The sequence below is a fragment of the Triticum aestivum genome, chromosome 3B (assembly GCF_018294505.1).
Source record: "Triticum aestivum cultivar Chinese Spring chromosome 3B, IWGSC CS RefSeq v2.1, whole genome shotgun sequence".
NCBI classification, from domain to species: Eukaryota; Viridiplantae; Streptophyta; class Magnoliopsida; order Poales; family Poaceae; genus Triticum; species Triticum aestivum.
This window is the reverse complement of record NC_057801.1, coordinates 820,987,299-821,004,425: the sequence shown is the minus strand read 5'-3', so window position 1 is coordinate 821,004,425 and position 17,127 is coordinate 820,987,299. Positions and strand designations below refer to the sequence as shown.

General features: G+C 42.5%; 2 protein-coding genes across 2 annotated transcripts; one reads left to right on the top strand and one right to left on the bottom strand.

Moving 5' to 3' along the window:
• Positions 1-6,730: 6,730 nt before the first annotated feature.
• LOC123072658 (probable glutathione S-transferase) lies at positions 6,731-8,158 on the bottom strand. The gene is made up of 3 exons (XM_044496255.1): positions 7,723-8,158; positions 7,541-7,673; positions 6,731-7,479 (listed from the first exon to the last, which is right to left on the bottom strand). Exons 1-3 carry the CDS (start codon positions 7,902-7,904, stop codon positions 7,138-7,140), a joined length of 657 nt encoding a protein of 218 aa, XP_044352190.1. The 5' UTR covers positions 7,905-8,158; the 3' UTR covers positions 6,731-7,137.
• Positions 8,159-11,895: 3,737 nt separating this feature from the next.
• On the top strand, positions 11,896-13,865 carry LOC123072657 (glucan endo-1,3-beta-glucosidase GV). Its single transcript, XM_044496254.1, has 2 exons — positions 11,896-12,126; positions 12,779-13,865. Exons 1-2 carry the CDS (start codon positions 12,120-12,122, stop codon positions 13,720-13,722), a joined length of 951 nt encoding a protein of 316 aa, XP_044352189.1. The 5' UTR covers positions 11,896-12,119; the 3' UTR covers positions 13,723-13,865.
• The last annotated feature ends 3,262 nt before the right edge of the window (positions 13,866-17,127 follow it).

Below are 17,127 nucleotides of genomic sequence, written 5' to 3'. Positions count from 1 at the left end.
GTACAAAAAAAAAGTTCTCGGATTGACCTGCAAATCCACGGAGGCACTTTTTGGAATTAATAAGAATTTCTGGGTGAAAGAAATACACCAAGGGGGCCAGGGCCTGTCCACGAGACAGGGGGGCACGCCTCCCCCTATAGGGCACGCCCCCTATCTCGTGGGCCCCTTGGACCTCCACCGACCTCAACTCCAACTCTATATCTTCCGTCTCGCGGAGAAAAAAATCAGAGAGAAAGTTTCATCGCGTTTTACGACACGGAGCCGCCACCAAGCCCTAATCTCTCTCGGGAGGGCTGATCTGGAGTTCGTTCGGGGCTCCGGAGAGGGGAATTCGTCGCCGTCGTCATCATCAACCATCCTCCATCACCAATTTCATGATGCACACCGCCGTGAGTGAGTAATTCAATCGTAGGCTTGCTGGACGGCGATGGATTGGATGAGATTTACCATGTAATCAAGTTAGTTTTGTTAGGGTTTGATCCCTAGTATCCACCATGTTCTGAGATTGATGTTGCTATGACTTTGCTATGCTTAATGCTTGTCACTATGGCCCGAGTGCCATGATTTCAGATCTGAACCTATTATGTTTTCATCAATATATGTGTGTTCTTGATCCTATCTTGCAAGTCTATAGTCACCTATTATGTGTTATGATCCGACAACCCCGAAGTGACAATAATCGGGATACTTCTCGGTGATGACCGTAGTTTGAGGAGTTCATGTATTCACTATGTTCTAATGCTTTGCTCCGGTTCTCTATTAAAAGGAGGCCTTAATATCCCTTAGTTTCCATTAGGACCCCGCTGCCACGGGAGGGTAGGACAAAAGATGTCATGCAAGTTCTTTTTCATAAGCACGTATGACTATTTACAAAATACATGCCTACATTACATTGATGAACTGGAGCTAGTTCTATGTCACCCTATGTTATAGCTATTACATGAGGAATCGCATACGGCATAATTATCCATCACTGATCCATTGCCTACGAGCTTTTCATATATTGTTCTCCACTTATTTACTTTTCCGTTGCTACTGTTACAACTATTACAAAAACCCCAAAACATTTATCTTTATTGTTAATACCGTTACCATTACTATCATACTACTTTGCTACTAAACACTTTGCTGCAGATACTAAGTTATCCAGGTGTGGTTGAATTGACAACTCAACTGCTAATACTCAAGAATATTCTTTGGCTCCCCTTGTGTCGAATCAATAACTTGAATACTTTACCCTCGAAAGTTGTTGCGATCTCCTACACTTGTGGGTTATCAACACATAGAGAGGAAACTTGGTATTGTTGCTCCTACAAGCATAAATTACTCCCTCATAATAATTTTCAGTCGCATCACGAATGAATTCAACAATATAACCATCACATAAAGCATTTGTTTCATGATCTACAAGCATAGAAATATTTCTACTCTCCACATAAGCAAAATTCTTCTCATTCGGAATTGTGGGATCACTAATTCCTAAAGTTGACACTCTTCCAAACCCACTTTAGATGATAGCATTATTCATACTCCAAAAGATATAAGTGAAGTTCATGGAGCATTGTACAATTAATATAAACTAACTAGTATCCAAGCTCAAAATATGTAAGTGAAGCACACGAAGCATTCTATAGAACCATACTCAAAAGATTTAAGTGAAGCACAAAGAGCAATTCTATAAGATCATACTTAAAAGATATAAGTGAAGCACATGAAGTATTCTATAAATCAATGAAGGGCTAACTCATACTAGCATGGTTATTAAAGTAAAAAAACAAAAACACAAAGGACACAAATCATGTGAACAAAACAAAAACCAAGGTATACCGATATTTGTAGAAGAAGAAAGATGGGATGCCAACCGGGGCAACCCCAAGCTTAGATGCTTGAGTATCCTTTGATATATTTACTTGGGGTGCCTTGGGAATCCCCAAGCTTGAACTCTTGACTCTCTTTATTCTTCTCATATTGATAGCTCCTCGATCTTCGAACACTTCATCCACACAAAACTTTAACAAAAACTTTGTGAGATCCGTTAGTGTAATAAAGCAAACTACCACTCTAAGGTATTGTAATGAACTCATTCTTTATTTATATTGGTGTTAAACCTACTGTATTCCAACTTCTCTATGGTTCATACCCCCCGATACTAGCCATAGATTCATCAAAATATGCAAACAACACGCGAAAAACAGAATCTGCCAAAAACAGGACAATCTGTAGTAATCTAGAAGTTTAGTAAACTTCTGTAACTCCAAAAATTATGAAATAAACATGAAAATTTGAAAAATTTGTACAGAAGTAATGTGCAAAAAGTTTCAGACCCATTTGACCTTCCACAGAAATCATGAAAAATCACGTGCTACAGCCAAAATTTCTGTTTTTGTTCCGCACATAGTAAACAAGCAATCTAATCATCCTAAAACCAAAGCTTGGGATATTATTTTTATAATGCAATTGATATATACAAGGAGATAATTATTTATAGATAAACTTCCATCGAAAATTCTGCATTGTTTCTGTGAGCATGAACACAAGTGCTCAAGGTCGACCCTCACTTCTTCAATGCATAACTTTCCAATCACTTCTCTTGTTGAAAAACTTTTTTAGGCATGAGAGGCAAGTAATTTTTTTTGTATTTTCATTATTTAAATTTTTTTGTATGTTTCACCCACAACTAAACATAAACAAAAAGGAAAAACAAAATCTACTTAGGGAAGAAAGCAAACAAGCACAGACGAGAATATCAGCCCCACGCTATTGCTCCCCGGCAACGGCGCCAGAAAAGAGCTTGATAATCCCCAAGTGCAGTGAATCATCGTAGCAATTTCCAAAGGTCGAAGTGATAAGTAAGGAGTGTCGAACCCACAAGGAGCTAAAGGTAAGATCAATATTCTCTCAAGTCCTATCGGCCACTGATACGATCTACTTACACCAAACGTTTGCTTCCAACTAGATACGAGAAATAAAACTACGTTGCGGGTATGAACATGATAACTTTGCATGATATTGGAGAGCTAAAATATAAAAGTATGTGCTGTTATCATAAATTTAGAATATATTACTAAATATTATAAATAGCGAGTGTGGAATAATGATGGATCGGTGTGCGGAATTATCCTAGGAAATTGTTAACAAGACTAGTAGTCGTCATTGCAATTTCATATGAGGGAGAGGCATAAGCTAACATACTTTCTCTTCTTGGATCATATGCACTTATGATTGGAAGTCTAGCAAGCATCCGGAACTACTAAAGATCATTAAGGTAAAACCCAACCATAGCATTAAAGCATCAAGTCCCCTTTATCCCATACGCCACAACCCCCTTACTCGGGTTTATGCTTCTGTCACTCAAGCAACCCACTATAAGCGAATCATGAACATATTGCACCACCCTACAGCGGGAATCCCTCACGCTTGCGCGACACGGAGGGCACAATAGGACATCACCAAAATAAAACATATACTCGTACCAATCTAGATCATCAACCAACCCAAAGACAAAAGATATCTACTCAAAACATCATAGGATGGCAACACATCATTCGATCATAATATGTGACATAAAGTACCATGTTCAAGTAGGGATTATAGCAGGGTGCGGGAGAGTGGACCGCGTAAAACAGATGAGGATGGTGATGATGATGGTGATTTTGATGAAGACGATTACCGCGGCGATCATTCCCCTCCCGATGGCACTCCAGCGCCACCGAGAGAGAGGAGGAGAGGTCCTTCCCCTTGTGCTTCCTCCTCCATGGCCTCCCCCCTGGATGGGAAGAGGTTCTCCCTCTGTTCCTTGGCCTTCATGTAGATGATGGCCCCTCCGGGATCCTCCTGCATGGCCTCCGGTGATGATGGCCCCCTCCAGCAGGGTGCCAGAGAGGGCCTAGATTGATTTCTCGTGGCTACAGAGGCTTGCGGCGGCGGAACTTCCCATCTAGGTTATTTTCTGGAGGTTTCTGTATTTATAGGAATTTTTGGTGTCGGTCTCACGTCAAGGGGGTCTCTGAATCGTCCATGAGATAGGGACCCACGCCCAGGGGGGTGGGCGCGCCCCCCACCCTCATGGACATCCTGGGACTCTTCTGGCCCAACTCTTTTACTCCAGGGGCTTCTTTTGGTCCATAAAAAATCATCAAAAATTGGAACGTCAATTCGACTCCGTTTGGTATTCCGTTTTCTGTAAAACTCAAAAACAAGGAAAAAACAAAAATTGGCACTGGTCTCTAGATTAATAGGTTAGTCCCAAAAATCATATAAAATGGCATATAAATGCATATAAAACATCTACGATGGATAATATAATAGCATGAATACTTCATAAATTATAGATACGTTGGAGACGTATCAGCAACCACCAAGGGATTCCTTGATTTTCTTAAAATATGTACCAACTCCACTAAGAACTTATGTTTGCTCAAAGGTTGAGCATTGCCATAGATAACCACAAAATTCCAAGAGAAGCCATCACAAATATTACTAACATTAATTCTGATAAAGTATTCCCCAAACTCAACTTCATTTTTAACTAAGGTATTCTTATTAATACCAACTATAATTCCACTAGATCTCCCTCTAGAAGGTAGATAATCCCAAGCAAAATCTTCCTGAATGCTCAACGATGACAACTCCAGCGAGCTGAACTCACTTTTCATTGTTTCTTGAATACCCACAAAGTCAAGGCAGTTTGTGGCAAATTGATCTTTAATAAGATGCTTCTTATTTTTATCCCCAATACCCCTACAGTTCCAAATCAAACGTCTCATCTTATTTTTTTAAAAAATATGTCTAAAACCCAAGTAAAGGCGATCAAGGAGAAAGGAAAATTTAATGAGGAAACCTCAATTTTTCTTTTTGTTCATCCTCCTCAACACCATTTTCATAGGGGTCTTAACTGCAACAGCCTCAAAGGAGCTGATGTTTGCTTTCAGACCCTCCCTCACAACTCCAAGCACTTTTCCACCGTGAAGATGAATGAAGCATGCCGCGTCGCAATGGGCGGCTGGCCCAAATTCTTGATAGCCTTGGCATCGTCGATCTCGTCCCACTTCTTCTTCTTCTGATCGACGGCAATCAAGGCGCGAGAGATCTCCTTCCACCTCTGGAAGAGCTTGGTGACCTGGGGAGTTACGTGGCCACCGTCGTTCCAGGCTGCGACCACCTAGTCCCGGACCACCGTGAATCTTTCCGCCTCGCATACCACGAAAGCGAACATGGACATGGCCTTGAGAACCTCCTGTTCGGCAATGGCGGTTCCCCCAACCTTGAAGCGGGCAAGGATGGAGGTCGCCTGGGCAGCTGCGGCCTTCCCGATGGGTACGTGCACCATGACTTGGATGTCGCCGCTGCCGGTGAGACCACGGTAAGTGCTGTTGAAGGAGAGCTCTTTGGAGCCAGGAAGCAGGTCACCCTCCTTCTAGAAGGCCAACCAGTCACCGGCTTGGGACTGGAACCCAACGAGATATAGGTTGTGAGACTTGATGGCGAGTGTGGCTCGGCCGTTCCCGGATTTCAGCTGCAGGTGCAGCGTCCTGTAGCCCGCCTTGGTTTGCTAATGGTTGGCGGGGGGGGGGGGGCATGGCCCCCTCCAAGATTGAGAAAACTGCATATATATCCTTCAAAGTTTCATGTAATGTAGCAAAAACATTGTGTAGCTCAAACTCTGCTTGTCTAAGGCCTTTCGAAGCTCGTCAAGCACAAGTGGGAGCTGGACATTATGCTTCGCGGCGGTCTCAAGTCCAGAAAGGATCAGGCCACCCTCGCCATCCATCCCCGGTAACCTTTACATGTAGGCCTTCGACTCGTTCGCCTTCAAGGGCAAGACTTTTCTCCTTCCTCGTTCAACTGGGTTGTAATTGATGGACGACTACAAGGGCCTCACCAGCGGAACTGCGGTCAACCACATGGTGAAGGTCACCGTCCGCAAGGCCTCTGTGCAGCACGCCACGTTGTCCCTCACAGGGTACAAGGTCAGTCGAACCATCGCTGAAGACAAGGTACGAAAGCCGCTAGCAATGATGGTCCTCATCTTGTGCGAGTCTCAGTGCTTCGCGATGGTCCTCAACAAGGTGTTGTTAGCATGGAGCGCTGAGGGCTATGTTTCCACCGGGGCGATCAAGCTCCTCCGATGCTGAAAAAAACTAAAGCCATGAATCCAAGGCATAAATACATAGACTGCTCTTTGATAGCAAGGAAAAGAAAACGCTACATGCCGCCCTTATCTAGACTTTGAGAATGGTGTGGCTGCTCCCGCATGAACAGTACACATGAAAAAAAATATAAAACAAGATAAAAAAATCTAAATTTTTTTGACATCAAACTAGATCAATAGATTTAGCCTACTGCAACATTTCGTGACCAAATAACATTTGAGGAGCCCTCAGCAAAAAAAAAAAAAAACACTCAAAAGTGAACAAAACTTTGAACACAGATTTTTCTTTTTCTTTTTTTGCCGAGGGCTCCTCGAATGTTATTTGGTCACCAAATTTTGCAACCAACTAAAACTTTTGATCTAGTTTGTTGTCCCAAAATTTCAGATTTTTTTGATTTTGTTTTGTAGTTTTTTCAAGTGTACTGTTCATGTGGGTGTAGGCTCCACGAAGGTTATTTATTGCTGAAACTTTGCAGGAACATCAAACCTTTGATAATCTTTCATCTCTGGAAGTTTCAGATTTTTTTAAATTTTATATGAATTTACTGTTCATGAAGGTGTAGGCCTGTAGGGGCACCGGGGAGCAGTTAGACATTTTTCCAATCAGATTGTGCAGCAGTTCCAAATTACATACAGCTTCACATAATAACATCCCAAATGAAAAAAAGCAACACACGAACTCGTGGTCACAAATAAGTGAACAGCACTCTAAAACCAGAGCATCAGTTTCAATCTACTAGCAATGGTGGCTGCACCCTGCATAAGAATCTACTAGCAATCGACTAGCCATGTCTTCACAGATTTCTGTATCTGATAAAGCAAGACAAGTTACAACCAAATGGGAATTACACAGTAGTAGTACTCCATAGAAATCCGGCACAACACTTAAGTAGCTTGTTCCTTTTCCCAGGAAACCATGATCATTAACATGTCCATACGATTGATTTATGTCATAACCATGATATCCTCGCACTGATAACACTGGATCACTTCTGAACCTCTGCCATTGCTTGCAACTTCTTCCTCACTGCAGTGAACTTGGAAACCAGTTCATCCATGTTTGGCAGGCACTCCTTAGCACGCTCGTCGCCGGCATATGCTTTCGCCCACCGGTGCAGAACAGGGAACTCCTCGAAGGCTTGGAGCCAGCGAGCCAACCCACTGGCAGCTATGTCCACGAGGCCAATGGAGTCGCCTCCAAAGAACCTCTTCCCCTTGAGCTGCCCCTCGAGAAGCAGCAGATTTGCCTTGGCCTCCTTGAAGAATTCCCCCTCCTCCTTCTTGTCACCATCCGCCCTACATATCGACATCCAGAACGGCCTAGCAAACTGCAGTACAACTCAGAACAGGAACATATTGTTTAGAAGTTCACAGGAGAAAAGATGGTACCTTTTGGTCGATGAACTGCGCCCAGAAACGGGCCGTGGCCCTCTCGTAGGGGTCGGCCGGCAGCAGCGGCGGCCCCTCGAAGGCCTCGTCGATGTACTCGACAATGATGAGCGACTCACAGATAGATCTTGTTGTTGGGAAGGTCTTCGAGGAACATATTGGGAAGGTCTTGTTATTAGTATACGATGATGAGCACGGGGACCAGTTTGTGGACGGGGTTGCACGTCAGCAGCAGCTCGCTCTTGTTGTTGGGAAGGTCTTCGAGGAGCAGCTCATAAGGTATGCCCTTGATCCTCAGGGCCACCTCTGGACGATGGCCGTATATGCTGCCGAAAGCGCTCAGGACCTTCACCGGCTCACTCATTTTTGCTTCCAAATTCTGGACCTTAAACTCAAAGCCAATGAATGCCCATATGATCGGGTGGTACTTTATAGGGATGCCACTGGCCACCTAGCTATTGGTGTGTTGCTGTATCTTCTCTTGAAGCTTGAAAGACTGAGCTCTTCACTCCTTGACTGGAGTCACGGTGCGGGGGAGATAAACTACTCAGTTGATTCCTTCTAAAGTTGAGATGTTTAAAGAAACTTATCTGATCCTCACCCCCAATAAACTTGCTCTTGGTTGAAAGCATATGTACAGGTTCGGTTCAATGGAGGAGCTTGGGAGCCACGCATGGTGTTTTAAAGAAAAGTAGGCGTCGCGGTCGAGATGATGCAAGGAATGCATGCGATAACCATCGTATACTAACAAGAAAATTATTAAAACCAGATTGAAATTTGTACTTTGTCGTTGCATGTGCGTTGTGTGCAGTGGCGGAGCCAGGATTGGAACAAGACCCGGGCCCAATTTTTTTCAACGTGAGGGAAAAATTTAGCATCCATGAGGCTATAGTTGCCTTAAAAACACCCCATACAAAAACGTACAAATACGGTTCAATTGCACAATATTTAGAATTTAAATTCAATGCTTAATGATACAACAAAATAAATAAAACATGGCAAGATACAAAACAGTACCAAATCAACAGTTTGTTTCATCGGTGCTTTGCCTTACCAGCGGGAAGAGATTTTGCTTCATGTTGATGCCCATCTCACCTCCCATTTCCTGAATCCCAAGCGCAAAAAGACGCTATCAGAAGGCAGATCATAGTATCAACGACAGCTCAGAGCTCATTTCAAAAAAAAAAAAAACGACAGCTCAGAGCTGACCCAAAATCCAAGCAGCAAAACGAACAAAAACCCGTACGTGCGTTCGCGTAGTGGCGGAGGGCTGCGTGGTGGATCGGTCCTTGGTGTGAGCCACCAGGCTTGTGCCTTCAGTTGTGCTGGGCTACAGATGGGCTGAACCCTGGGCCTATACAAAAATCTATCTAGGTAATAGCTGGGGGGAAAACCCACGCCTCGGGCCTGGGCCCTGGGTGCCCGGGGCCTGGCTCCGCCCCTGGCTGTGTGGAGGCTGGTACTGAGTGATTGTTTTTAAGATTCGTCTTCTGCCTTTGGTTTTCCACTCAGTTTCCTCTGTAAGAAGGGTTTGCTGGATATTTCCCTGAAGGATTAAAAAATACTGTAGGATTTAAGAATTATTTAGAATTTCCTATATATGTTTTAAAATGAATGGACATTTTAAAAAAAGTTTTGCCCAAACTTTTGTGAAATATGCAAACATTGTTCAAACATTTTCATATTTTTTGAAAAAAGTGCGAACATTTTTGTAAAAGAATAGTTAAACCAGAGCTAAATAAAAAACAAAAAATGTAAATGATTAAAACCAAGAGAGAAAACAACTGAGAACCCGAACAAGAACTTTTTGGAAACCTTTGTAAAACTAGACAAACCATCCACAAAGCCTTCGCCAAAACAGTGGAAATAGGAATTTGGTCGGACCAACTTCACTTGGTGCTATTTGTCCAGCCCAATTTCACTCGATGTGTGCTTTACACCGACATCTTATCGCAAATAGCGATAAATAGGATTCACCATTTTTCATGTCAATGTCCGTAGAGTCTAAAAATGCACTCCACAACATTTCTGGGCTACCCCGAGTAAAAAAAGAGACAAAAACACAACATTTTTCAGTAAGTATCCTTCAAATGAAATTAAATATAATCAAGTGGTATATAACATAATGAACATACTCTCACATCTGCATACCTAAGTCTAATGCAGAGTGGGTGAAAGTCTATCCGAAGACTTCGATGCCACCCATGTGGGGTTAAACATCATTGGTCGGCTGCTCCAACCGTATACACACCACCTTAAAACTGTGGAGTAGTTTATTATCTTGGGCTACCTAAAGTGATGCTACCAAAAGCAATGGAGTAATTTTTCATTTTATGGATTGGAATATATAGGACAAATCTTTCCTACCACCTAGTGGTAGTCACCCTCATGTTTGTTTTGTATGTTGTATGTAATATCTATCAAAACCCAAATTATTTACGTGCGCTATGTACTCCCTCCGTAAAGAAATATAAGAGCATTTAGATCACTAAAGTACTGATCTAAACGCTCTTATATTTCTTTATAGATGGAGTAGTATATAAGAATATCCGAGTAGTATATAATCTACTTTTTAGGTAGTATGTACTCTTTTTTAGTATATTGTTTTACACGTAAAATATTAAGGTATTTCAAAACATACAAAAAACTATGGATTCACAAGCAATTTTTTCGTATAGTTTGAAAATCTTACATAAAGTATATGAACATACTTAGAATGATAAAGTAGTATATATACTACCACATGATAGTATATAAAACATGATGCACTCGACGATGACGACTGACTCGCAGATGGACATGTCGCTGTGGAGGAGTACGGGGATGCACGTCAGCAGCAGCTCGCTCTTGTTGTTGGGCAGGTCTTCGAGGAGCAGCTCGTAAGGTATTCCCTTGAGCCTTAGGGCCACCTCCATACGGTGGCCGTATATGCTCCCAAATTCACTCAGGACCTTCACCGTCTCACACAATTTTGCTTCAAAATTCTGGACCATAAACTCAAAGCCCGTGACTGCTGGCTGATATGAACGAGATGCTTTGTTGCCGTATCTTCTCTTGAAAGGTGAGATGTGTAAAGATGGGGGAGAGAAACTACTCAGCTGCCTCCTTCCAAAGTTGAGATGTATAAAGAAAATTTTCTGATCCTCACCTCAATAAACTTGTTCTTGGCTGAAAGCATCTGTAGAGGTTCGGTTAAATGGAGTTACTCGGGAACCACACTTGTATTTTAAAAAGATAAGTAATCGCCTCAAGATGATGTAAGCCATGGGATAATCATGGTATATATTCGTATAGTAACATAATAAAAAAAGTATATTTTCGTCCCTTGAATTTTCCGATGTTATAGAAATGGTCCCTCAACTTTAATACCAGCAAAAGCTAGTCCTCCAATTGTTTTTTTACCAGAGACCAATTTTTTTTTTGCCTCATCCATCAATTAAAAAGGAGTTCGGAGTTCCCCGCAAAAAAAAGGACTTTGGAGTTGCTTTTACAATGAAAAGCGAAAAGAAAGATATCAAGGCCACTACTCTCCCAGCATGATTTGATCCCAGTGCATTGCGTCCACGGTTACCCAAAGGTTAGCCTCGTTTTGAATGTTCAAAAGCAAGAAAAAATGGATGGAAGCGTCGACTTGTGACGTCCACTTGGTGGCGAATGGCGTGATGACGTCCACTCGGAAGCGTCGACTTGTGACGGAACACAAAGTTTTCTCAATAAACCTGGTCAAATTTGTAAAGTTTAACTTAAAAAAAATCTGTATCACTATATTATGAAATGGAGGGGGTATAACTATGATCATCGATGTCCACACGTAGTAACCAGTAAACCATCATTTTCCTTCAATCGACGTCGTGGGGGGCGGCTAATACGTGCGTGCACGCAGCACCTAGTCTACTGAGATGTGAACAACCATTCTCGTATATTATTGAGGAATGATCTAATCATCCTGACCCGGTCGACTAGTGACTAGGGGTGCAGGAAACTAAAACTGAGCATGTGATCATTTAAGGTCGAGCTCGTCTTAATTATCTTATCTTAGTCACCGTTGATCTCACCGAACAGACATGACAACTAATTATCTTATCTTAGTCACCGTTGATCTCACCGAACAGACTTGACAACTGACATCGTGCGTGGATTGGTATCAAGTTTTGTCAAGGTCCTATCAAGAGAAGGCATGATTGCTTATTAATGATTGTATGATCGATCTCGTTATCAGTTTTTTCTAAAGAAGTGCATGTTTGATCGATTCAATATCTAGTACGTACCAACGCCAAGTCCAACAAGTTACCAAAGTTTTGTATAGAAAGAGATAGAGATGGCACGTTCGCAGGTCTGCAACTGGAGCAAATTAATCCATGGTCAAGTGGCACTTCCTTTTTGGAAAACCCAAGTGGCATCTTGGTGTTACATTAGCTGGAGAAATATTCTCGAATTTGGAACTGGTTAGCTAATGGAACAAGACACACATCTCTCCCTATATAAGGCTGGCTAAGGGCTACACTTATGGTAACAAGCAAGGAACAAAGCACATATTTGAGCGAGCAGAGTATATCCGGGTTGACGGCATTAAGCAAAAATGGGAGGTACGCATCATGCTCCATTCCCTCTCTGCCTCTCTAGTGTACTGATTCATTTTTTTTTCTTATTAAGCCTCACATATGTAGTTATGAGCGCTCTTATTCCTACAAAAGCTTTTGCAAATTTTATGTAGCATCGACCATTTGTAAATGGACTGAAAAACGTTTTCAAATCGGTCGATTTCCCAGTAAAATTTGAATAGAAAGCCACTGGCTTTCCTTCATCCTCTTCCTCCACCAGATATTTCTTCTATCTCTTTCTCCACCCTTTGCCCCTCCTTTGGCAACCATCCCTACCAGGCGTCCGTGTCTCGAGGACACTCGTTGTTTAATCGAAGGGGCGTCAAAACGAAAAAAATGACCCGAACTTGTGAGCCCCCACCCTCTCCTCGACGGGCGACACTATGGTGAGCCGCGGTGTCCCGTCTCCGGAGAAATCATGAGTTCCTGACTCGGCCTCAGAATGTTTCCGCCTCTTCTTCTTCTCTATGATAATTGACTTACACAAATTAATATTACCGGCAACTTTTAGATAACCCATGTGTATATATAATTAGTGTGAAGTTAAGTTTCGTTTTTATATATGCTCCTTAATTGATGTTTTTGTTTTCTGAATCTGTTATCCAAACAAGTTCTGACATTAATTATGTTTGTGCAGCCGTGCATGGTGTGTGCTACGGAATGGTCGGCGACAACCTGCCCCCGCGGAGCGACGTCGTGCAACTGTACAAGTCCCGGAATATCCACGCCATGCGCATCTACAACCCGGACCAGGAGGCTCTTGCAGCCCTCCGCGGAAGTGGCATCTTCCTCATCCTCGATGTCGGTGGGCTCGACGAGGTCCAACGCCTCGCCCGCGACCCGTCACATGCCGCCAGCTGGGTCCGGAGCAACGTCCAGGCCTACTACCCGGACGTCCTCATCCGGTACATCGCCGTTGGCAACGAGGTCCCCGCCGGCGACACGGGCGTCATCCTCCCCGCCATGCAGAACGTGCACAATGCCCTGGCGTCCGCCAACCTCTCCAGCAGCATCAAGGTGTCAACGGCGGTGAGGTTCGACGTGATCACCAACTCCTTCCCGCCCTCCAGCGGCGTGTTCAGGGACCCTTCTGGCTTGGTGCCCATCGCGCGGTTCCTGGACCGCACCGGCGCCCCATTCCTTGCCAACGTCTACCCCTACTTCGCTTACAAGGACGACCGTGGCCAGAACATCAGGCTCAACTATGCGACGTTCCAGCCGGGCACCACGGTGAGGGACAACGGCAACGGGCTGACCTACACCAGCCTCTTCGACGCGATGGTCGACTCCATCTACGCCGCGCTGGAGAAGGCCGGCACGCCCAACGTCAGAGTGGTGGTGTCGGAGAGCGGGTGGCCGTCGGCGGGCGGGTTCGGGGCATCGGTGGACAATGCGCGGAACTACAACCAGGGCCTCATCGACCACATCCGTAACGGCACGCCGAAACGGCCAGGGGCGATCGAGACGTACATATTCGCCATGTTTAACGAGAACAAGAAGCCAGGGGATGAGGTCGAGAGGAACTTCGGGCTCTTCTTCCCCAACAAGCAGCCTGTCTACCCGACCACCTTCCCCAATTAATAAGCCGAAAGTCAACGTCTATGTATGCAGGTGGCGTGTCATAGATGCATGCTTTGCCAGTTGAATAAAAATAGATGTGTGCTTGTGACAATGTAGCCTATGAACGAATCTTCCTCGAGAATAAATTTATGTTTTATTTTTTACTTTTGTTCTTTTCCATTTATTTTCATGTTTCTTTTTTATTTGCAAAACTAATGAACGAACATTTTTTTTCAAATGCATGAATTGTGTAAAGACGTAAATATTTCTTTCCTAACAAACAGACATATTTTGATATATTAGATGTATATTATTTCATGTAAGTCTTTAACTAATTATAAATAATATACTTCCTTCATCCCGAATTAGCTGTCGGAGATTTATCTAACTACGAAACTATCTAAACACATTTTGGTGTTAGATACATCTGTATATAGACAAATCTAAAATAACTAATTTGAGACAGACGTAATATGTTTTAAACTTGTCTAGATCCAGAAGTTTCTTTCTACCATTTTTTAGGAGCGCCATTTTTATTTTGGCACAAGAGGTGTGGCCCGTGGCGTATGTTGGGCCATCACATGTGCCTTTTTTGACAACAATTCATCGACACATAGAATAGGCAGACCCATGTACGAGAGTAATTGACTGAGGGGAACCTGTCACGGAATCCTCTTAAGGGTCTGTTTTGATGGGTTGAGAGTGCGCCACTTGGCATGCTCTTAGCCGGTGCTAGGTGTCATGTTATGGAAGCTCCATAGGGATTTTTTTTTATTTTTCTATATGCGTTTTTGGACCCTAGAGAATTTGTTTGGCTTTTTTGTTTTCGTCTGGTTACCCCTAGTTTTGGAAAATAATTTGCCTTAAAAACATATTGTTTTTCTGTGAGAGGCACAAATTTTCTTCTCATGGAGACAGAGCTTTGCTTCCATGAGAGGCACTGATTTGCTTCTCTCATAGAGGCACATGTTTGCTTCAGAGAGACACAACTGTCCTCTGAAAAAGTTTTTTTTTCTTTCACGGGAGGCACAAATTTGCTTCTCATGAAGGCACATTTTTTTTTCCGCGAGAGGCTCAGTTGTGTCACGCGAAAAAAATAAAAATTGTTTTTTCTTCATCCACAAGAGACACAAGTTTGTTTCTCATGGAGGCACAGATTTGCTACTGCGAGATGCACAATTGTGTCTCGCAGAAAAGGAAAAAAAAGTGGGAATACAATAGTGCTTCTGGCTCGGTTTTTTTTCTTCCAGTCTTTTCATGAAAAAAAGTTCATCAAAACCTATTAATGCGAGAAATCCTACCCGGATTCGTTTTCAAAGATCTCAACACAAGAAATCCAACGGTGAAAATGATTCATGATTTGGACGCACGGTTTAAGAGCTAAAATATTTTAATAAACGAATTTAAAACAACGGGGTAACTCCCAGATTGCGACAAGTGGATCACATACAATGCACCATTTGTCACAACCCAGGATGATGACCTTTGCAAAGGGTACCCCTCCATAGGATGAAAATTTACCCAATGGTTTTGGGTAGAAGCACTTTAGGTAGCTCAAGATGATAAATTACCCCACCGTTATAAGGTGGTGTTCCCTAAAAAAAGATGGCGTATACATACTTGGAGCAACTGATCAAGGATGTTTTAACCCCACGTGGGTGGCATCATAGTTTTGGATAGGCTTTCACGCACTCTGCATTAGGCTTTGGTATGCAGATATCAAGAGTACTAGAGGGGACTGCATGCTCCGCCGCGCCTGGCCATAGGCACATAGTCCCTATGTCACTTTTGTGTCCTATTTTTATTTTATTTTCACTGGAATGATTAATATGAGCACCATACTGTTGTGTGGTTAGATCTGGGCGGCGGTCTGATATGCATAGGTTTGGTCATATGTGAACTCAATGGGCATTTACATAAGGTGCACATGTTAGTATTGGTGTTCCCCGGTGCATTAAATCAATTATATAAAAAAACATGAATAAACTAAAAATAAAGGATTCCAAGAAGGTAAAGGGATTTTTTTCTTTCAGTGTGTATAACTTGTATAGTTAGAATGTATTATATCATGAAAATCCAATTAGACTTAAGGAAAAAAATTCAATAAGCCGTTACTCCTGAAAAGTATTGAAATTCATGAGCATTAAAGTTTTTGAACATTTTAGAAATCCACAAAAAAATTATAAATTTATGAATACCTTTTAAATGTAATTTTTTTTAAAACAACACTTTCAATTGTTTATGAACTTTTCTTACATGATATATTTTCGAGAACCAGGATTTGTCGATTTTTCTCTGACTTGTTTTCCTAAGAGCAAAAGTTAGTTTTTCCTCGAGCTGGGAGTGCATGCACGTCGTGTTTATTGGCAAGCCCAGCCCAGCCGACCGTTATACCGAGCTCCCGGCCTATGCACTTTGCAAGAAAAGCAGTCGCTAGTGTCCCTTGCCTCAAAAGGAAAAAGACGCTAGAGGCTCATGCGTCAATAACCGTGAAGCTCCTAGTAGCCTGTGGGTTGGCCTAAATGTCCACACATCAACTTGAAGAAGATGTTCATTATGCTATATACCGGTGATTATATTTTGATTTAACAATAAGGATCCTTTATTGAAAAAAGTTATGGTTTTTAGTTTTTCCTGCATTGGAAAACAGTGAATCCTATTTGTCGCCCTTTGCAATAAGATGTCGGAGTAACACACACATCAAGTGAAGTTCGCTGGCCCAAATAGCGACGAGAGAAGTTGGGCTGGCCCAAAAGGCATTTCCTGTTTGCAGGGTTTTGGGAAGGCTTTGTGGATGGTTTGTCGAGTTTCAAAATGGTTCCTAGTAAATTCTTGTTTTGGTCTTCATTTGTTCTCTCTCTTAGTTTTTACAGGTTTAATTCTTCCATTTTTACTTCCCTCTTGTATTTTTTTCTTTTTCTTTAAAAAAATGTTTCTGGAATTTTAAAATGTTCACTATTTTCACACAAACTTTTGCTATCTTTTTAAAAATGTTGCAAGACTTTTTAAAATCTTTGGCTTTCGCTTAACTCCGTTGAAGCGAAGCTTTATATAAAACGGGCTTGATTATCCCATGGCTTGCATCATCTCGAGGCGCTTACTTAAATTTTTTAAATACTTGCATGTGTGGCTCCCGAGTAACTCCATTGAACCTGTACAGATGCTTTAAGCCAAGAACAAGTTTATTGGGGTGAGGATCGAATAGGTTTCTTTACACATCTCAACGTTGGAAGGAAGCAGCTGAGTAGTTTCTTTCTCTCCCCACCTTTACACATCTCACCTTTCAAGAGAAGATACGGCAACAAAGCATCCCCTGACCCATTCATATCAGCAAGCAGTCCAGAGCTTTGAGTTTAAGGTCCAGAATTTGGAAGCAAAAATGAGTGAGACGGTGAAGGTGATGAGCATATACGGTGACGGTGAAGG